This window comes from Lissotriton vulgaris, chromosome 8 (assembly GCF_964263255.1).
Source record: "Lissotriton vulgaris chromosome 8, aLisVul1.2, whole genome shotgun sequence".
Classification (NCBI taxonomy): Eukaryota; Metazoa; Chordata; class Amphibia; order Caudata; family Salamandridae; genus Lissotriton; species Lissotriton vulgaris.
The window spans coordinates 872,126,422-872,145,060 of NC_141696.1; the positions used below are offsets into that span (position 1 = coordinate 872,126,422).

General features: G+C 40.3%; 1 protein-coding gene across 2 annotated transcripts in view; it reads left to right on the forward strand.

Annotated features, from left to right (window-relative positions):
- Window positions 1-18,639, forward strand: part of GPC6 (glypican 6) — a 3,590,060-nt gene that overhangs the window by 3,158,073 nt on the left and 413,348 nt on the right. For both annotated transcript variants that reach the window (XM_086934794.1, XM_086934795.1), the window contains exon 5: window positions 6,519-6,649. In XM_086934794.1, the coding sequence (XP_086790920.1) occupies window positions 6,519-6,649 (131 nt within the window). The remainder of the gene's footprint in view (window positions 1-6,518; window positions 6,650-18,639) is intronic.

The following is an 18,639-nucleotide window of genomic DNA, read 5'->3' on the forward strand; positions in this document are numbered from 1 at the left end:
TCTGGATCGGTACGAAAATCTGCACTTATCGCTAGTGGGCCGGGTTAATATTATTAAAATGATGATATTGCCAACATTTTTGTATATATTCAGGGCTATTCCACTCTTATTTGAAAACAAGTGGTTTAATATATGTGAACAAATGATCAACCGCTTCGTATGGGCTAAGGGCAAGACGCGCAGAGCACTGAGGTACATGTCTCTACCACGGGAACGTGGAGGCTGGTCCCTACCCGACCTCAAAGTGTATTATTGGGCCGCCGCATTCCAAAATATGTTGGGATTGGTAGGGGGGGCTGATACAGATGACTGGGATAAAGCAGGATCACTTGCAATTTATGGTTTGACTCTAGGTAAAAATGTGGAAAATATATTTTTAAGATTTACGGAGGAAAGTTATTATAAACGAACACGGTTCAAGATCCTAATGGCTGCTCATAATGTTTGGAAGGGAATAGCTAAAAAGATTGGATTTGGGAAATATAATTTTTACACTAGACTTAAAAATAACCCCTCACTTTCGGGTATGGTTTTCTCGGGAGCTGTATTCCAAGACTGGGAGTCGCGTGGGATAAGGAAGATTGGAGATATTTTGGGCCCCCAGGGTATCTTACAATTTGTTGAGCTACAGGAACGATATACACTAGATACAAAACATTTTTTCAAGTATCTTCAAATAAGGAGTTGCTTAATAAACAGGAAAGGAGGACCTATAGGGTTCAATAGAAATATATTGTTGGACATTATAGAAAAAGGCTCGGATTGCACTATAAAGAGGTTCTACAGCGAATTGACAGCGTTAAAGAAAGACGATATGGAGAAATGGATAAATAGGTGGTCTGCAGATTTGGATATAAGCTGGGATATTTTCTCAGAATCGTTAGAGTTGGGAAGGAAATTGTTGTGTTCATCTTCACTACAGGCTCAACACTATAAGACTCTATTCCATCTCTATCACACTCCTGGAAAAATTGCTCAATGGGGGGGCACTACGGGAACCACCTGCTTTAGATGTGGGAGTCTGGGGGCGGACCTTACACATATCTATGCACTTTGCCCACATCTGAATAATATAAAACGGGATATTGAGCAGTTTTTACAGAATGTACTATCAACAACAATAGAACTAAGTCCAGCTGTCATGTTATTAGGAGTTAATCCCGAGACCTATGTGGGCAATGAAAAGTTCCTATTCGTAGCTACAGCTACCCTCAGACTATTAGTCGCCTCGGCATGGTTGGATCCTAACCCTCCAACCTATCATCAATGGCTGGGGAAGCTATTATCTATCCAAAAGCTAGAATCAGCTATCTATGCGAGAAGGGGGAGAAACGGTAAGAAACTAGGCGTAGCAATATGGGAGCCGCTCGTCCTCTGGAAACAGGGTCCCGATTAGTGATCATTAGGGGGGGGTTCGAAATCGAGAATTTAGAATGTAGAAGTCTGTGTATTTTTGGAGTACATGATTTGCTTTGAGAAAACCATATATGAATTGATATTATTTCCTTGTTCATAATATTCTGTATAATCCTAATACTCATACATGTTTTCTTTTTTGTATTGTAATGAATGTTACTGTGCCCTGCTCTCATCTTGGGGGGGAATAAAGGGGAAAAAAAATTTCAATAAAAATATTTAAAAAAAAAAAAAAATGTGAAGGACATCTAACATGAGCTTCGATTGGAATTCCATAGAGCATATTATCAAGCCCATTATCGCCACTTTATCAGCAGTTTACTGCCGATAAATCGGTGATAATTTTATCGCCCAGGCTTGATAATATGCCCATTTGTTTTTAATTACATCAACAACTCATTGATTGTGACCATAGCTACACAAGTGTGTCCCATGCCCGACCATATGCTATAAATCGCCTGCCCAGCATGCAGGACCACAAAAGCAACCCTTGAACCCATGAGAACCAGGGTATAAACTCGCATATGGCCAACAGTGGTTCTCATTGGTGTCATGTGAAGAATAAACTAAACAATTAGGAGGCTAGAGATATAGATAAAAGTTTATTTGTAATTATGATTAAGGTGATTGCATGTATTTCATTATCCCTAATTTCCCCTCAATGCTGTATGTATTCCATGAGGTCATCTAGCTTCTTATTCGTTTATTTTCTTCTTTAAATGACCCATTTAAAATCATTGTTGCCTATATGTGATTAAATTGCCTGGCAGCGCCTGTAGTGTTCCAGCTTTGTTTTGGCTTCATAAAACTGGAGGAGCTCTAGTTAGGTGTGAAAAATACATTTTAGTCTAGTGATGTGGACTCTGGCACTAAAATGCATTCGCCTAACCCCTGGGTTTTAAAACAGAGTGGCATGTTTCCTAGCTTCTCTGTCTGTAGCTCATGTGCTAACTCACAGTTATCGTATTAATAGATTTATGTAAACAGGGCGAAAACCAAGATTATCACATCTCTGTTCTGCTTAAGAGCACACATTCAGGGGGCAAAGTTTTCAATAGTGCAGCAGGAGCAGCTGCATCAGGATTCAGGAGCTGCAGGTGGCCACTGAACCCGAAATATGTCTATACCTAACTAACCATCCCCAGACAGGAGGCTCATTCTCTTGCTACGTCACTGCAAAAATGGTTCCCCTAACCTTGGAGTGGAACACACAGAACATGGAAAGACCTCCTCGACTAGCTATACTCGTCCATCTATGATGCTGTGTTCTCAGGCGCCGGGAAACCCTTTTTGGGTAGCTGTTGCGCCATACAAGCTTATAAAATAAATAATAAAATAGCTCATGAAGATTACGTGTATTCAGTCTGCATTATCTCAATGGAAATAGTATTCAGTGGAGGATTTACTGTTATTTTTAAATGGAGACTAGAGAAGAAAGGGTAGGGTGTGAAGGAAATGCCTAAAGTCTAAGGGTCTAAAGTATAAGGACTTCATTTAGAAGCCCACTGCGCCATCAGCACAATGGGCTTGTCTATATTTACAATGCCATGTAGTCACCCTGCGTGACTTTTCATGGCCTTGTAAATAGGGGCAAATTTCATGCACTTTCTTGCATGAAAGGGGCGTTCCATGGGTGTTACTGTGGGTGTTCCCATGCAACATACATGGAACCTGACACATTCCCAAGTGCACAAAATGTTGTAAAGCTGTACATACGTCAAAATACTACACCTCCCCAGGGGAGGTGTAGAAGTGGTACAACAAGGAGAAATACTTTTATTTCTCCTCGTTTTTTGCAGCTCGCATAGAAAGAGAAAAATGCCAACAATTATTGTTTTTGTGCAGGAAGGTGTGTCTTCCTGCACATAAACAATCCACCCACACAATGCAAGTGCAAGGGTGTCTGCATTGGTGCATGGCTGCTGTTTGTGCGCCAGCGCAGGGGAGAAGAACAGGAATGCGCCATATCTTGTACATAAGGCACATATCTGCCCTTTCATTTTGACGCACTACATCGCAGCAGGAAGGCTAGCTGTACTGCAGTGCCTCAACATATATTAGAACATTGGAATGTTGGGAGCTCCATTGCAGACAATGGAGTGCTCCCTGCTTCTAATGGCCGGTAAAGGCCCACAGAGCAACATTCCAATGTTCTACAAAGTCTTCTAGAAGCTCGAGGGGATTTATAGTCCCTCAAGCTTCGAGAACCCTTTGTTTAAATTGTTAGAACATTCTGCCCTCTAGTGGCAGAATGTTCTAATAGCCTTATAGCCCTTCGTAGCAGGGCTATCCCGGCAATTAAAGTCCTGCTGTCTCGTTAAAGTCCCTCGCCTTCGGCTCGGGCCTTTAACGATTCAGCTGGCCTTTAATAGCCGGTATAGCCCGCTACGGCGAATTATAAGGCTATATTATAACATTGGAATGTTGGGAGCTCCGTTGAAAACAACGGAGTGCTCTGGGCTTTTAATGGCTGGTATAAGCCTGGAGCTCCAACATTCCAATGTTTCTTTGTTCACAGCTCTGGCTGTGAACAAAGGCTTCAGGGAACCTGAGGGGATTCCAATCCCCTCACGCTCCCAAAAGGCGTTTTTTTTTTGTTAGAACATTCTGTCCTTTAGTGACAGAATGTTCTAATAGCCTTATAGCCCTTCGTAGATGGGATATACTGCTATAAAAAGTCCCTCTCCCTTGTTAAAGGCCCTCGCCTTCGGCTCGGGGCCTTTAACGCTGGAGAGGGCCTTTAATAGCCAGTATAGCCCTCTACGGTGGGCTATAAGGCTATATTAGAACATTGGAATGTTGGGAGCTCCATTGAAAACAATGGAGTGCTCTGGGCTTATAATGGCTTGTATAAGCCTGGAGCTCCAACATTCCAAAGTTTCTTTGTTCACAGCTCTGGCTGTGAACAAAGGCTTCTGGGAACCTGAGGGGATTTCAATCCCCTCACACTCCCAAAAGTTTTTGGTTTTTTTGTTAGAACATTCTGTCCTTTAGTGACAGAATGTTCTAATAGCCTTATAGCCCTTCGTAGATGGGCTATACCGCTATTAAAGTCCCTCTCCCTTGTTAAAGGCCCTCGCCTTCGGCTCGGGGCCTTTAACGCTGGAGAGGGCCTTTAATAGCCGGTATAGCCCTCTATTGTGGGCTATAAGGCTATAGTATATGAGGGCCTAAAAGGTGTAACTGTGCCCCCTTGATGAGATGTGTTAATAATAATTATATGAAAAAATATTGTTAAATTGCTTTTAAAGAATTTAGAATAAGAATTATTATATTTGACAGAAAATGCTGGTGAACAGAAGAGTCCTTTGCGCATATATAGTTTTCATTATACCCATGGAGCACATTAGAAGCAACCATTAAGTGAGACAGTATGTTTTGGTAGACACACTTATCCTGTCCCTTGTTATGAGGGGTAGATTTTCTGTTTTTGGACGCATAACCCTTCTGCATCATAGAACAGTGTTCATGTATGACATCTGTGAAATATTCTGTTTGGATGTGTTTTTTTTAACGTTTTATTTTATTTTTTTATCTGCCAAAAAGAATCATTTTAACGCTCTGTTATTCAAGCGTATCTAGCTTAAATATGCACTGTGGCCTAGCTGGTACAGCATGGGTTCTAATGCAAGCAAAGACATTGGACCCTAATTCCCTGCTTTGGTTGGAAAACACAACCACTAATTGAGATCAAAAGGGGCATCACACCTTTGGCCCCGGTATCACTGCACCTGCTACGCTATTGATATTTACGTCCCTGCTCAGGTGTGCAATCTGAGTGTCACAGGTCTACACGCTGTTTTGACAACTGCTTACTACTTTGAATAACAGCTGTCAATAATGCTCATTTCAAAGATCCTCTAGCTGGGCAATGCATATTTCAATTGGTCTAGTGTAGCTGGTGCAGTGACACCGGGGCTCAGAGTCATGAGGAGTCCACTGAACCCTGATTATTGCTGTATTTTATATTTCAAGCTGCAGCCATGGGGCTGCAGCTTGAACTTCTTTGCACTATGGCCCAAGACGTACTGGGTGCAGTATTGATTTCACAGAGAATCGTGCATTGGGAAACAACACAGCAGTATGTTGTTCCCACACTACTTGTAATCACCATTCGGACTCAAACTCATGTTTGCATCCAAATCAGGATTATCCCAAATCTTGGAATTAGGGCCTTTTTCAAGAAAAGCACTATTGTATTGTATTGTAATTGCATTTATATATCGCTTTCTACCCCTGACGAGGAGCTGAAGCGCTTTTTCTACGACTTGCCACAAGCAGGTACCCCAGGTTTTCAGAATGTTTTGTGTAGTCCAGGGAGGGTAAGATCTGCACTTAATTCCTAAACCAAATGAAAAGTTCGGTGTAAATGACAAAATAAAAATCTTTTAAGGTGCAAAGACTGAAAATAGCCAAACACTCTGGGGCGTTATTAACACCAGAACCCTACCTTAATAGTGACACAGGGCTTTATGTACTATTGCCATTTGCAAACCAGGAACGTGCAATTTGCACACAGACTGTTTTTCAAATGGGAATGTAGTTTGCAATGCAACCCATGTACTAATAGGTCACACCGCAAAGTGTACGCTTGCAGGCGGTCGCAAAATGACCTGCCTAATGAATATTAGTTAGGGAGGTCCCAGTTTGTAACCCACTATGTTGACTGCAATTGCAGTGATGTAGGCCGACAAGAGACAGCATTTTGACCTTTGACATCCAATAAAAGCAGTATTGCAGTAGCACTATATTAAACCAAGTCCTGAATGTCTGGACCTATGTTTCATTGACAGCAATTGTCCAGAAGACCAAATAATACTCTGGCAATGCAAAAATTGACACTATAAATAAAATCTTGATGGTGATTTGTTATTTGATGAGAAATACAATTTTAACAGTTGCTTTCCAGGAAGAAATTATGTTTCGGAGGATCACATCTCTGTGTTGCCCAGCTGCACAGCCTGAAGACTTGTCCATGTATTACAAATCTCGGGCGGCCATATTTCCAGCACTGTGAATGGCAGGCTGTGACTCTTTTTTCATGTATCTGAAGTTGTGTCGCCATCTTTTCACTAAGGGTGTTCTTGTTTGTCTTGTGACAGATGCCATGCTCCTGGTAGCGGAGAGGTTGGAAGGTCCATTCAACATTGAGTCTGTCATGGATCCCATTGATGTCAAGATTTCCGAAGCCATAATGAACATGCAAGAAAACAGCATACAGGTGTCAGCCAAGGTAACCGACAACAACTGATTACCCACCTGTGAGATAATCGCGGGTGGAACAGCAACATTGTTTGACATAACATTGGACGGACCTACACAACAGACAAAACTGTGTTGTAGATGAGTACAGTTTGTCCAACTCAAATGCATTAGAAACACTTTTCTGCATGGGTTTTACAACTTTTGGAATAAAAAAAGCTATCTTCCAGCTCTCCTTGTTTAAAACACTGTCACATTCGTTAACCCACTAAAAATGTTTATGCTGTCTTAGATTTTTTGTAAACTACTATGTTAGTAGGGCATTTTCCATGCAGCAAATAATTGTCTGGCAGTTCAAACATGTACCACAAAATAATATGTTTGGAGTGAAAATGTAAATGAATGCCAGAACGGATGATGACTAGACAAAGAGAATCCAGGAGTCAGGATGCAAAACTTTGCAGGACAGGTGTGTTCATGGTCTGTGGTTGCAAACTCAGCTTGGGTTACCCGGTGCCGCTGGCAAAAGAGGTCTACATTGACACTTAGGCCCTTATTATGAGTGGACCGATACATTCATATATGTGTAGCAACTCCCGTTAGTGCACGTTTTGGATTTATAGGTTTTGTGAGAAATATCAACGGGTCAAACCTGGAGATATTTATCACAGGGAAAATACCAGTATTTTGCAGAACATGAGGATTGTGGCAAGATTACCCCCAAATGACCATGTTATTCCCAAAAGCTTGTGATAGGCGAAATACCGAACACCTTATTTTTTATTGCATCTGATAGTGGCCAACTTGTAATGAGGGCCTTAAGTTTTGGGTAGGAAACTCTCTTCAATGTCAACTAGCTGCTGCATATTGCATGCATTTATGCCACTGGAAATGCTTTTTAGGTGAAATTTAAGATGTAGTCATGTCACTTCAGTTTGTCATACCCCCCCTCACAGTTGACATGTGGTGCACCTAAGAGATATTCTTCTGCAGGTTTCTACTGTTAGCTTTTCACAATATTGTCTTGCATTGCATCATGCGGGGATGATAAGCAAAAGGGTATAACCATGTAGGCCAACCTGATTGGTCATCGAACCTCGGGGAACAAGCAGAGTTAGCACAACACGACTAGTCAAATTAGGAAAGGCAAAGGTCCTCTGCTTTCTCATACTGACACATAAGGAAGTGATGGGGACAGCCTTTAAAGAGATCAATGCACTTCAGCTCCAGTGGACGGGCCTATCTCTCAGCCAAGGCTTTGGCCTTTGTGATTTGAGGAGTTACCACTAGTTACAGAAAAGATATTGGTGTTTGAGGGGCACCTCAGCTAATAAGCTTTCTGTTGCTTGCCCTTTTCATTTACGTCTTGTTATCGTATTGTATAGTCAGGTGCATGCTTTCTTTGGATCTGATTTACTTCAGCTCACTTTATTCAACATTTACATGAAATGCAATTCGAATCATTAATATATGCTGTGCTGTAGACCTTTGTTTGATGCTTACTTGAATAAAGTCTTACTGTGCTCGATTGAGAACAGTTCTGAATCTAAATAAAAAAGCAAAACATAAACTTGACATCACAAATCTGCATGGTTATGCCCCTGCTTGGTATACTCTGGCACATACTAACTTTTCCATAACACATTTTAGTTTAGCAAATAATAAGCAAGGTAATTTAGGTCAACAATGCATAGCTACATATAGAATTCTGTGCAATAAATATATGGCCAAATTGCTGAGTTCTAGTTGTGAACGTGTACAATATGATATATATATATCACCATATATTAGTGAAACTATCAATTCACAGATACCTCTTTAATTTAGCAATGAGATGTTCAGCTATATTTTCCTCTGCCCTAAGTACAATCAACATGAATTATAAAAGGTGATGTGTCACAAATTAGCAACATTTTTAAAATCAATCGCAAAAAGACTCAGTGCAGGAAATTTTATGGGTAAACTATGTAGGACTGATTTCACAATCCTTCACCATGACAGAGCATACAGACTCCCTAAACAGAAGAGTCCACAGAGGCATACAGGCTTCAGTAAAGGTGGCCATCGCTCAACTTTGGTAGGTTGAGCAGCCAGGTAGTCTTTGGAGATAATCCATTCAATAACATTACACTTAAATAAAAGAAGAACTTAGGACCTGATTTAAAGTTTGGTGAAATTAGTACAGGAATGGTTCTCAGCCTGCTAAATTTAAGAGATGACAGCCAGGCCTGATCTCATCTCTACATATTGAAAAGAATCACCATTACAGCAATTCCTTTTTATGTACTAAACTTTAATGTATGTCTACCTTTGGTTTTGGTGACCATACACCAAACTTTTGACATGTTCTTTCTTTTCAAAAAACAAACTCCTAAAGTGAGAGTTTGTTATTGAAAAAGAGAAAACTATTTTTCCACTCACACTGGGACTTTTTTCTCCCAGGGAGTGGGTGCCATTTTTTTCTTGTTCCTAACTATTAGGTTTTTCCTGGTGGTGATGGACAGAAAAAAAGGCATTACACCAACTAGAGCTAGTGATAATGCCCTTCCTCTAACAGGGACCTACTTTGCTGAAGAGTATTTATCAACAGAGCCAATGAGGGCTCCATTGGCGAAATGCTGAAGGTTCACTTATCTCTAAATGAGGAGGACACACTGAGACTTTAGCAGCCAGGATACTCCATTAAATTTGAACACACTGTCCACAAACTCTAAATCTGGTCTTTAACAACTAGAAGGTTACACCAGATCTAAGTAAAAGGAAAAGAGTTTGATAAGGTAATAAAACAAAATAGATGAATCTGTGAGAAAGGTGAGAGACAATGAATATTGTCCCATTTGTTTAATTGATCCTTCTGCACTGTCTGTTCTGTTTGGGCTTTTTGCTTGCTTTCTTCTCTTGTCTGTCCCTGGCGCCGGGAAACCCATTGAGGGTAGCTGTGTGCAATACAAGTTTAGATAAATAAATAAATAAATAATAAATAATTGAAAGCTAAGGTAAAATTCATTCCATCAAAAATCAAAGCAAAGATTGCCCATAGTCAAATATGGTAAAGTTTTCTCCGGAGATATGACTGATGCTTGGGCATTTCATGTAGGTGACTTGGAACTTCACCCCTTTGAACTGAAGGTGGAGGTTGGGTCATGCTAATATTTATAACTTTGCTGTTCGAAATTTTAGGATATGATATTAGGTATACAGTGTGGGAGCCTTTGGGTAATCCTAGATATCGGTGAGTAAAATCACCCAGTGGAGCATTGGAACAAAATGATGCAGGTTGCCAGGTATTGTAACCAGATCTGATGCGGCAGTTGATCCTGAGTAGGATGAGTTGGTACTGCTATTCAACAGGTAACATTTTGGTTGTTCCAGCATTCACAAATACAGATATTTTACCCAACAAAGATTCAGAATGGCCATCAAAAAAGGTTTTCAGGTGAATGGTAAAAGTAAGCAGTTTTTAGATGCTGGTATCCTCTGGTCTGATCCCTGAGCCTGAGTTCCTCTTAAAATTAGATGGGAGGGTCCATCCACAGCAATGCCTACCTCCAATTCTTCCAATTATCACACCAGCTAACTGAGATTTCTTCGCCTGGTGCAAATATCAGGCAATCTCCTGCCCCACAGCAATATTATCCAGATGGTCCTGTTCTGGTCACGTTCAGAGAACTGACTCTTTTATTTCTTGGATCACTTATGTTGAGCGAAAGATTCAAATGCGAGTTAGGAACAGATTTTCCAGTTCTCATCAAGTGGGTAGCAGGGATTCCTTTTGGTACCACAGGTAAGAAAGCCACTCTTGGCTCTAACAGTGTTCTGAAGATCCAGTGGTTCAAGAATGAACTCCTAAAGGGTAGATGTAGATTGTCATCCATAGATTCTCTTAACCAAGTTCTTAGAAAGTTCACCCTGACCCCACCCCAATTTTTCATACAGTTTAAAGGATTTTCTGCTCAAGAACAGAGCGGTGTTGCAGGTAGAATCTCAATGAGTCCAGTGCAGACAAAATATACCATAACAGATGCTCCTCCATGATGAAAGAACTCTCTTGCTCCTCAACTTCATCCACAGCCGAACAGTTCAATCAAAACCACTGTAGAGCCACTTCAAATTTAGATGTCACATTCAGCCCTTACCACTTCTCACTTTGCTCTTTTGTTTCGTTTTTCTTCTCGAATCAGGTAATTACTGTAATTTTGTGGCCCGGCCGATAAGGCAATGTAATTCCTATTTATTATTTATTGAAAAGTAAAACAGATAACCAAAAGCTGTCTTCAAATGTGTATGTTTCAAACTAAACTACATTAATGTTAGTACTGTAATAATGCAAATGTCCTCTCTAGCAAAATATATGGAGCACTTGGTCACAATAGTATTTTAGAGAAATAAAATCCACTGGAACCTGTGCAGAGTACAAGAGGCAACAACTCGTGAGGAGAAATTATGCTACTCAACAGCCGACACTTTACACTTATGTAACTGGTCTCAAATACCCCAGAATTTCACGTCTCCTGTCATTCATTCAAATTTACTTCTCATAGTGTCAGACCTAGCCTGCACTAAGATTGGAAAAGCAAAACATTTTTAGAAGAGGATATTGGCCTAAATCCTGAACAGCAGTCTTCCGACTATAGCAGAGGTTAAAATGAAGTGATCCAAGACAATATAAAAGTGAAACACCTTAGAGAGTCAGAATTCCTCACACTTACTAGCATGAACATGGATGATTTTCAATCTGACATTAAAGCAGACCAAGTCAAATTCAAAGAATTATTAATGTTAAATGTTCTAACAAAATCTGCCAAGGAAACTATTTAAATTACATTAAAAAAGATGTATCCCTTTATGCATAGACGACAATCTATCTATTTCTATCAATGTGAACATAAAGACAAATTTCTATTGAATTTCAAAGCTATTTGAATAAAGAAATAATTGATTTTCTAAATTGCATGCTATAAATGTTGGGTTTACTAAGAAGAGTACATGAGTCAGAATAGTCTGCTGAGCCAATTATTTACAGTGGCCGAGCAATATCCAATTTTAGCTTCTGGTTCAGGCTGATATGGCAGAGGGGCATCAGTAGTGATGTAATTGCTGTGCTAGACACTCTTCCACTCTCCTTAAACTGATTTAACTCTATATTCTATATAAAAACCAACCTGAATACGTTAAACATTAATGTTCGTAGATTAGAGTCATGAACAATTTTGCGCTTCTATGTTGAAGTTGGTTGTACTGTAAAGAAAAAATAAAACAATAATTCTAATATCTTAATTCAGAGAATCACAATCTACGGAGAGTTACACTCTAGAATAGAACTGAGGGGCTTATCGTGGCTTAACGCCCCCTTGTAAATGAAGCCCCCTTTCACGCTATACTTAGCGTGAAAGGGGTGGGCAATGGGTGTTACAGTTAGCGTTCCACCGTAACACCAATTGATTTTGACGATGCCCCCTATTTACAAGGGTAATGCCAATATTAAGACCAGGGAAAAGCTGGTCTTAAACAGGCTCAACAAAGAGAATTTTTTTATTTCTCCTTGTTTTTGCTGTTTCATTGTGTGCTGCATTTGCATTGATTGTTTATGTGCAGGAAGGTGCCCCTTCCTGCACATAAACAATCAATACAAAAAATGATGTTTTGCATCTTCTTTGTGTGCTGAATTAGGCAGCACACATAGAAGTTTAAAAACGCCATTTAAAGATTGTTTATGTGCGGGAAGGGACACCTTCCTGCACATAAACAATCGTCCCCTCCACGCAGACCCTCTTACACTATGGTGCAAGGATGTCTGCGTTGGCTCTGGGCAGCTAAAATACAGGGAAATACAGGGCTGCTCCATATTGTTGTAAAAATGGTGCAGCCCTGCATTTCAGAAGTGGCGGAGCTTGGCGTTAAGCCAAGGAGGCTAACGTCACTCTCCGCCACTTCTCTAGTAAATATGCCCCTTACTTGCTCGATCTATTGGTACTGCATTTAAGTTTTGGGCAGAACAGGGAGTCTGAGAAGGAGGTCTTTCAAAATGTCAGGCAAAATGCTTTGCACACAAAAAATCTATGTAAATATGAAGTATTTACTACATTCTGCAGATCCTACCCCATGCTTGACAAAAGACTGTAGGAGGACTTTTTTATCAAGATATATTATCCCTGTAGAGAAAACAAGTTTTTTGTGCCATTGAACTAATTAGTCAGTTTTACGCCTGCAAATTGTCTGGAAGAGTATGCTAGTTCAGGGGGCGTGCACATAGAAACCTCTGATTTGTGTACTCTGAGGATAGTTGTAAATTCAAAAAATGTGTGGACATCTGTGAAGTGTAGAGTTCAGACTCTGCAAAACATTTGTGAATCAAGTTCAAATTCTTTCTTGTATTAGTATTAGAGCTGATAATCGTGTATGTAGATTTATTTATGTGCTAAAAAACGTTCAGCTTAACAATGGTTAATAAAATACTACAGGCGTGAAAGCATGTAAATCTGACATAGCAAGGGTTCTGTGTACGTTTAGTCCTGAATGTGAATTCTCCAGGAAAACAGGCAGGGTTATATTCACATCTCATGGAATTAGTAGTTCACAAGGGAAAAATTCCCAAGGAATTAGATATGTTGATCATCGCAACAGGAAAGGAAAATGGGAATTTTTGTTCGAGCATGGATTCTTGCAAGGTTTTCACCAGAGCCTTTTTTCCCCATGTGCGTTTTGCTTTCACTTGCAGAAATGTGCTTTGAAAAAATAGCAACTGAGTGTACAGTTTAAACACACAACGTGCAATTATAGTATTGGCCAAATATCTTGTTTCCACACACAGTCGAATTATAAGGGAACCCATATTGACGACCTTACTATCATAGATAAATATTAATGCATTCTGAACTATTCATGAAAACACCAACGCACAAAAAAACAAGAAGGAGGGGTGTCCTCCGCTTCATCAATGACACAGACGAAGAAACCCTACTTTCAGCACACATCTTGAATTATTTCTGAATTCCACTGGACTGCAACTCTAGTTCAGTTAGAATTCATGGTCTATAAACTCTAGGGGCCTCATTTATGAGGCTGTGCGTCACTTTTACGCCGCCGGTGCATCACTTTTTGTGACGCACCAGTGGCGTATAAAATGCGCCTTGTTGCGCCATATTTACAAAGTGACGCATCTAGGTAGATGTGTCACTTTGTAAACCCCTGCGCCACATTATACCTGCGCCAGGTATAATGTATGCAAGGGGGGCGTATTGACGCAAGGAAGGGTCGTAGAAGCGACGCAGTGAAATCCATGAGATTTCACTGCATCACTTTTAGGACACCGTTGCGTCAAAATCTTGCGCCTTCCTCACAGCAGGCGTAAGACTGACGCAGGCCCTTTCACATGGGGCTTGCCCCATATGAAAGGACGCATTGCTGGAGTTGCGTCACTTTTGTGACACACTCCAGCAATGCGTCACTTTTGCGCCATTCAGATACGTCAGAAATACTGACGTATCTGTAGCTCCTTGCGAATGTCGCAAGGAGTGCGCACTGAGAAGTGATGCATCGCTGCTTTCACGCAGCGATGCGTCATTTCTCATAAATGAGGCCCCATGTTTTTAAACTAACGGATGCCAGAATGCACGAATACGGTGCACAGTCATGTTCTTTTTCAAGTGCACCTTCATTTGTTGTGTCTGGTACAAAACAATCAATCATTGTTCTTGTAAAGCGCTACTACTCACCCATTAGGGTCTCAAGGCGCTGAGTGTGTGGGGGGGGGGGCGCGCTATGCAGTGGATTAGAGGAACATTTCTCTCTGAGAGCACAGCAGTGAGAGACAGGACCATGGTTTCAAAATGTGATTGTCTCGTCACTGACGGCGGATTTGACCATGGCCGGACTGGCCGTAGCGGGCACTGGCCATTTCTCCAGGAGGCCGCCAGGGTGGGACCAGTTTTGGGGGCCGTTTTTGTTACCGGGGACCTGCAATATCGACCCCCTGTAACAAAACCGGCCAAAACCGGCCCTTGCAAACAGCTCTGCCGCACCCTTCTCCCCCTCACCCAGGGTCCAGCCAAGCAATTTGCCAGGGCTGGTTTCGGTTCCCAGTCCGGCCCTGGATTTGACCTGGATTCCGCGAAGGACAGACAGGTGCAGTATATAGCCGCAACCCTGCAGAGAGAAAACTGTAGGTCCTGGTACTCAGTGTCCCCTGCCCTAAGCGGGCCATGTCCTCATGCATGTGAGATAATGGCCCCTTGAGATGTTGCAGGCCCAGAATGTGTGCCCCAAAATCTTTAATATATGAAAGGGGAGCATGGGGTAACTGGCGCCTTCTTTATGCCAGCATCCAGCATAATCTTACACAGTTTTGGCAGTTTTGCATTACACTTGCTAAGTGAAATTCCAGAAATTACGCAATTATTCACGAGGTGTAATTAAAACTCAGACAAAGTACGGGAACAACATAATCTATTTTCAGACCTTGTGTTCTTGAGCTATAGTTTTGTGCACAAAATCAGTCCTAGCAAAATGGACACACGGGTGTATAGTGCTCTAAAATATAGTGCCAAATGCCAGTTTTGCATTTCACATAATTATACATAATTTCCCCAAAATGATCCATAATTACCGAAATGCAAATTGCATGAATTTTGCACACCTCCTCCTGATGCCAGCTGCACTGCACAGAGTGTAAATTGTCTGAAATTAACAGCTTCCACTTCGCAAACGAGAATCTGTATTGATCATCGCTTGAGGTAGCATTTGGCAATCTTAATTTAATTTTTCACGTTCATTTCACTCTGTTAAATTTACGGAAGGAATATATGGAACATATGGTTTCATAAAATGAAGTGCACTGGTCTATTTGTGCGTTTATTTTATTAGCCAAATAAAAAGTGTTACTTTCTCAACTACTCTGCCCACGTTTTTGTCCTAACACGGCCATAAACACATTGCCTGACAATAATATAGACTTTAAGAAATGCTTAGTTTGAACTGAAGAAATGTAACAGGGTCCAGAAAACTGCCTACATTTTCAGCCTAAAAAAAAGTGACATATGCATTATGCCTGATGAAAACAAGCAGTATGGGGAGCTCAGGGAATTGAAGATAGGATTGCATAAAAATGTACTCAAGGTTATGCTTACAGAGTGGTGTCTTCTGGGAGAAGCACGTCATCTCAAGGCCATTTGGATCATGTTTGATGCTCAATCATAATGAATGGCACCTCATTGTGATGCATCAATGGATTCGCTTCCTGAACAAACATGGCCAACATGCATATAAATGTGAACACATTTTCATCCTCCGAGTTATAATTGTTTCTGTGTCACTATATGAAAAGGAATTTTTAATGTGATGTTTCTCCTACTTCTTCCCATCTATTGATTGCATCCTGTTCACTGATTATGCGTTCACAGGTTAGGTGATAAAAGGTTTGTTTGGGCTAGATGCTGTTGAGCTATCAGAATACGCATGAGTGGTGACACAATATCATGATGTTGTGTTTCCTTTTTCCAAATGTGAAAAGCCCTTCTTGTTAATAAATCAATAAATAAATAAATACAGAATCCTATTCACAAAGGCATTTTGTATTAGTGTCAAATCATGTTTATTTCGGATTATACCTTATCCATAAAACATTAATTACATAGAGAAAAATATTTAGTGAAATATGGAGATGTAAAAATTCTTTCAGAACTCCGTCAATCAAATATTTTATAAAATCGAAATTAAATAAAAATGCCTCCAGGTCTCAATATGTACTAGGAGTATGTGATGATCTTGTTTTACAATAAATTTGGGACAAGCACTAACGATTTTGCCCACATGTACCTGAAAGCATAAATGTACAGTTCCTCATATATACATAGCACAATACAGAAATCAGATTTCACAGACATGTAATCCCTATTTTCATCCTAAAACCCTTCTCCTGAATAAACCAAAGGGCATAGATATGTGCTTCCACTTATGTACATTGGACAATATGTACATCACGGAATTCACAGAATTCACAGAATTCATATATCGCCAACATTTTCGAGTGGGATGCTGAGGTGCATGAATTTTTTGGGTGAAAGTTTCATGAAGATTTGTCAAACGGCACCAAAGTTATTAATAAAACAAAGAATACTCTTACCTTGGAAGGTCTGACTTAATTATAACTTCACAAAGGCTCCAACCACTGAGTAACATATGCGTGTGTGTGAGAGAGAGAGAGAGAGAGAGAGAGAGAGAGAGAGAGAGAGAGAGAGAGAGAGATAACAGGTAACTGTGCATGCGATCAAGGGGTTTTGGTGCCATTTCTAAACCATGATGCTGAATGTTTCTCTTTATTTTGTCGAAGTGCATGCTTTATTAATTGATTTTAGTACTCTTTAGAAAGATTTGAAGCATTTATGTGTCGCCTGTTTAGTATTCATGGTTTGCCTGATACTGCAGATGTGTCTCACAATATTATGGGAAATCTGAATGATAATGTGTTAATATATAAAAATGTGTTTTATGCAACAATGTGTATCATTTTTACATCACATCTTAAATGCAAAGCACATTGTCAAAAATTAAAAATATGTATTCTAAAATGTGTTTTTCTTTTGAAATACATTTACACTATAGAATACTTTTAGCACTATATTTCTAAAGAAAGAAAATAAGTGAAGTGTATTGTGGGGAAGTCTAACTTTTGGTGACAGGGTTCTGCATTTACAATGTTTAAAACATTTTCAGAAACTGTAGAGGAAGGCAGTACATGGAATGGTGTTGCCTGCACTCAAGGAGGTGGATGTAGGGTCTGGCCACAAGTGTGGGGTTGGAATTATTACGTATGGTTATAAAATATTACTTTAAGTTAAAAAAAGGAGAAATTAACTGAAAAAACAAAGGTTAAAGTGACGTTATAATTAGGTATTGTAAAGATATCTTACTCTGCATTAAGCCTTAGAAATTCCCTGAAAAAAGCAGAGGTTAAAGGAACATTATAGGTGGGTGGAAATCAGTTATAACAACTGTTTTAAACTAACAAAACCATTTACATTCAAAAGTTATAATTATCTCAAGTAACTATAACTTGTGCCCTCAACTATATATAACTTTGACATTAATAGTAATGAGGAGAATAGCCTTCCATCTAAAATAAATGCCCAGTCCGACCTCGTGACCCCAACCGATAGGCACTCAGTTCCCCTTCCTGGTATTCACTTGCCTGTGGGCTCCTGCCCATATGTGGAAGTGTTGGTTAATGTTCCTAGCTTGGCCCCTGATATTTCTGAGTACCCTGCCCAGCTAAAAAATAAGGTGACCCACTGGTTTAGTGCTAAGATTAAATCCAACAGCTTCCTTAAAAAAGAGACCTTTCTTGTCCGCAAGGTTGGGTGGGTGGGTCCTTTGGCAAAGAAGCTACAAGAGTACTGCATCATGGTTACCTTTTGATGACCGCAGAGTGTCGGAGAGATAATGTTCCATGATGGGGCTGGAATGCTACGGCAGGTCAAATAAAGTTATTACCTCTAGGCTTCTTTTTTGGCCACCCCAATCCCTCCATGCCACATGAAATCCGACAAAATAGGCCACTTCTGCTGCTGTATCATAACAAACAATTACTATCTGCAAACAGATTTTCTGTGCTGTCTGATCTGTAAGATAATGGTTAACAATATGGTAGGGAGCCGGAACAAAACCACAAATTGGTCCTGCTCAAACCTCCCACTGTTGTTACTTCTTGTTCTATTATTACCAATTCCCTTTTTCCACCTACGACTTCAGCTAGCTTAGCTTTGCCTTTGGGACTAACTAGTGCATGGACTTGCTTATTGACAAGGATGTTCATAAGAGTGAATGCACATCAGGTGGTCTGCAGGTGGGCAAGCAACTTCACACATTCAATACCTTTCACTCTATGTCACCTGTTCCAGAGTAGTCTGTTAAGTAGTCTCTTTCTCTCAACTCAGGCTTAAAGTTATTGAGCTGTAATATTGCAGGTCTATCTGCCAAACTACATATTGATGATTGGATCACCTTAATTAGCAAATTCAGTATTGT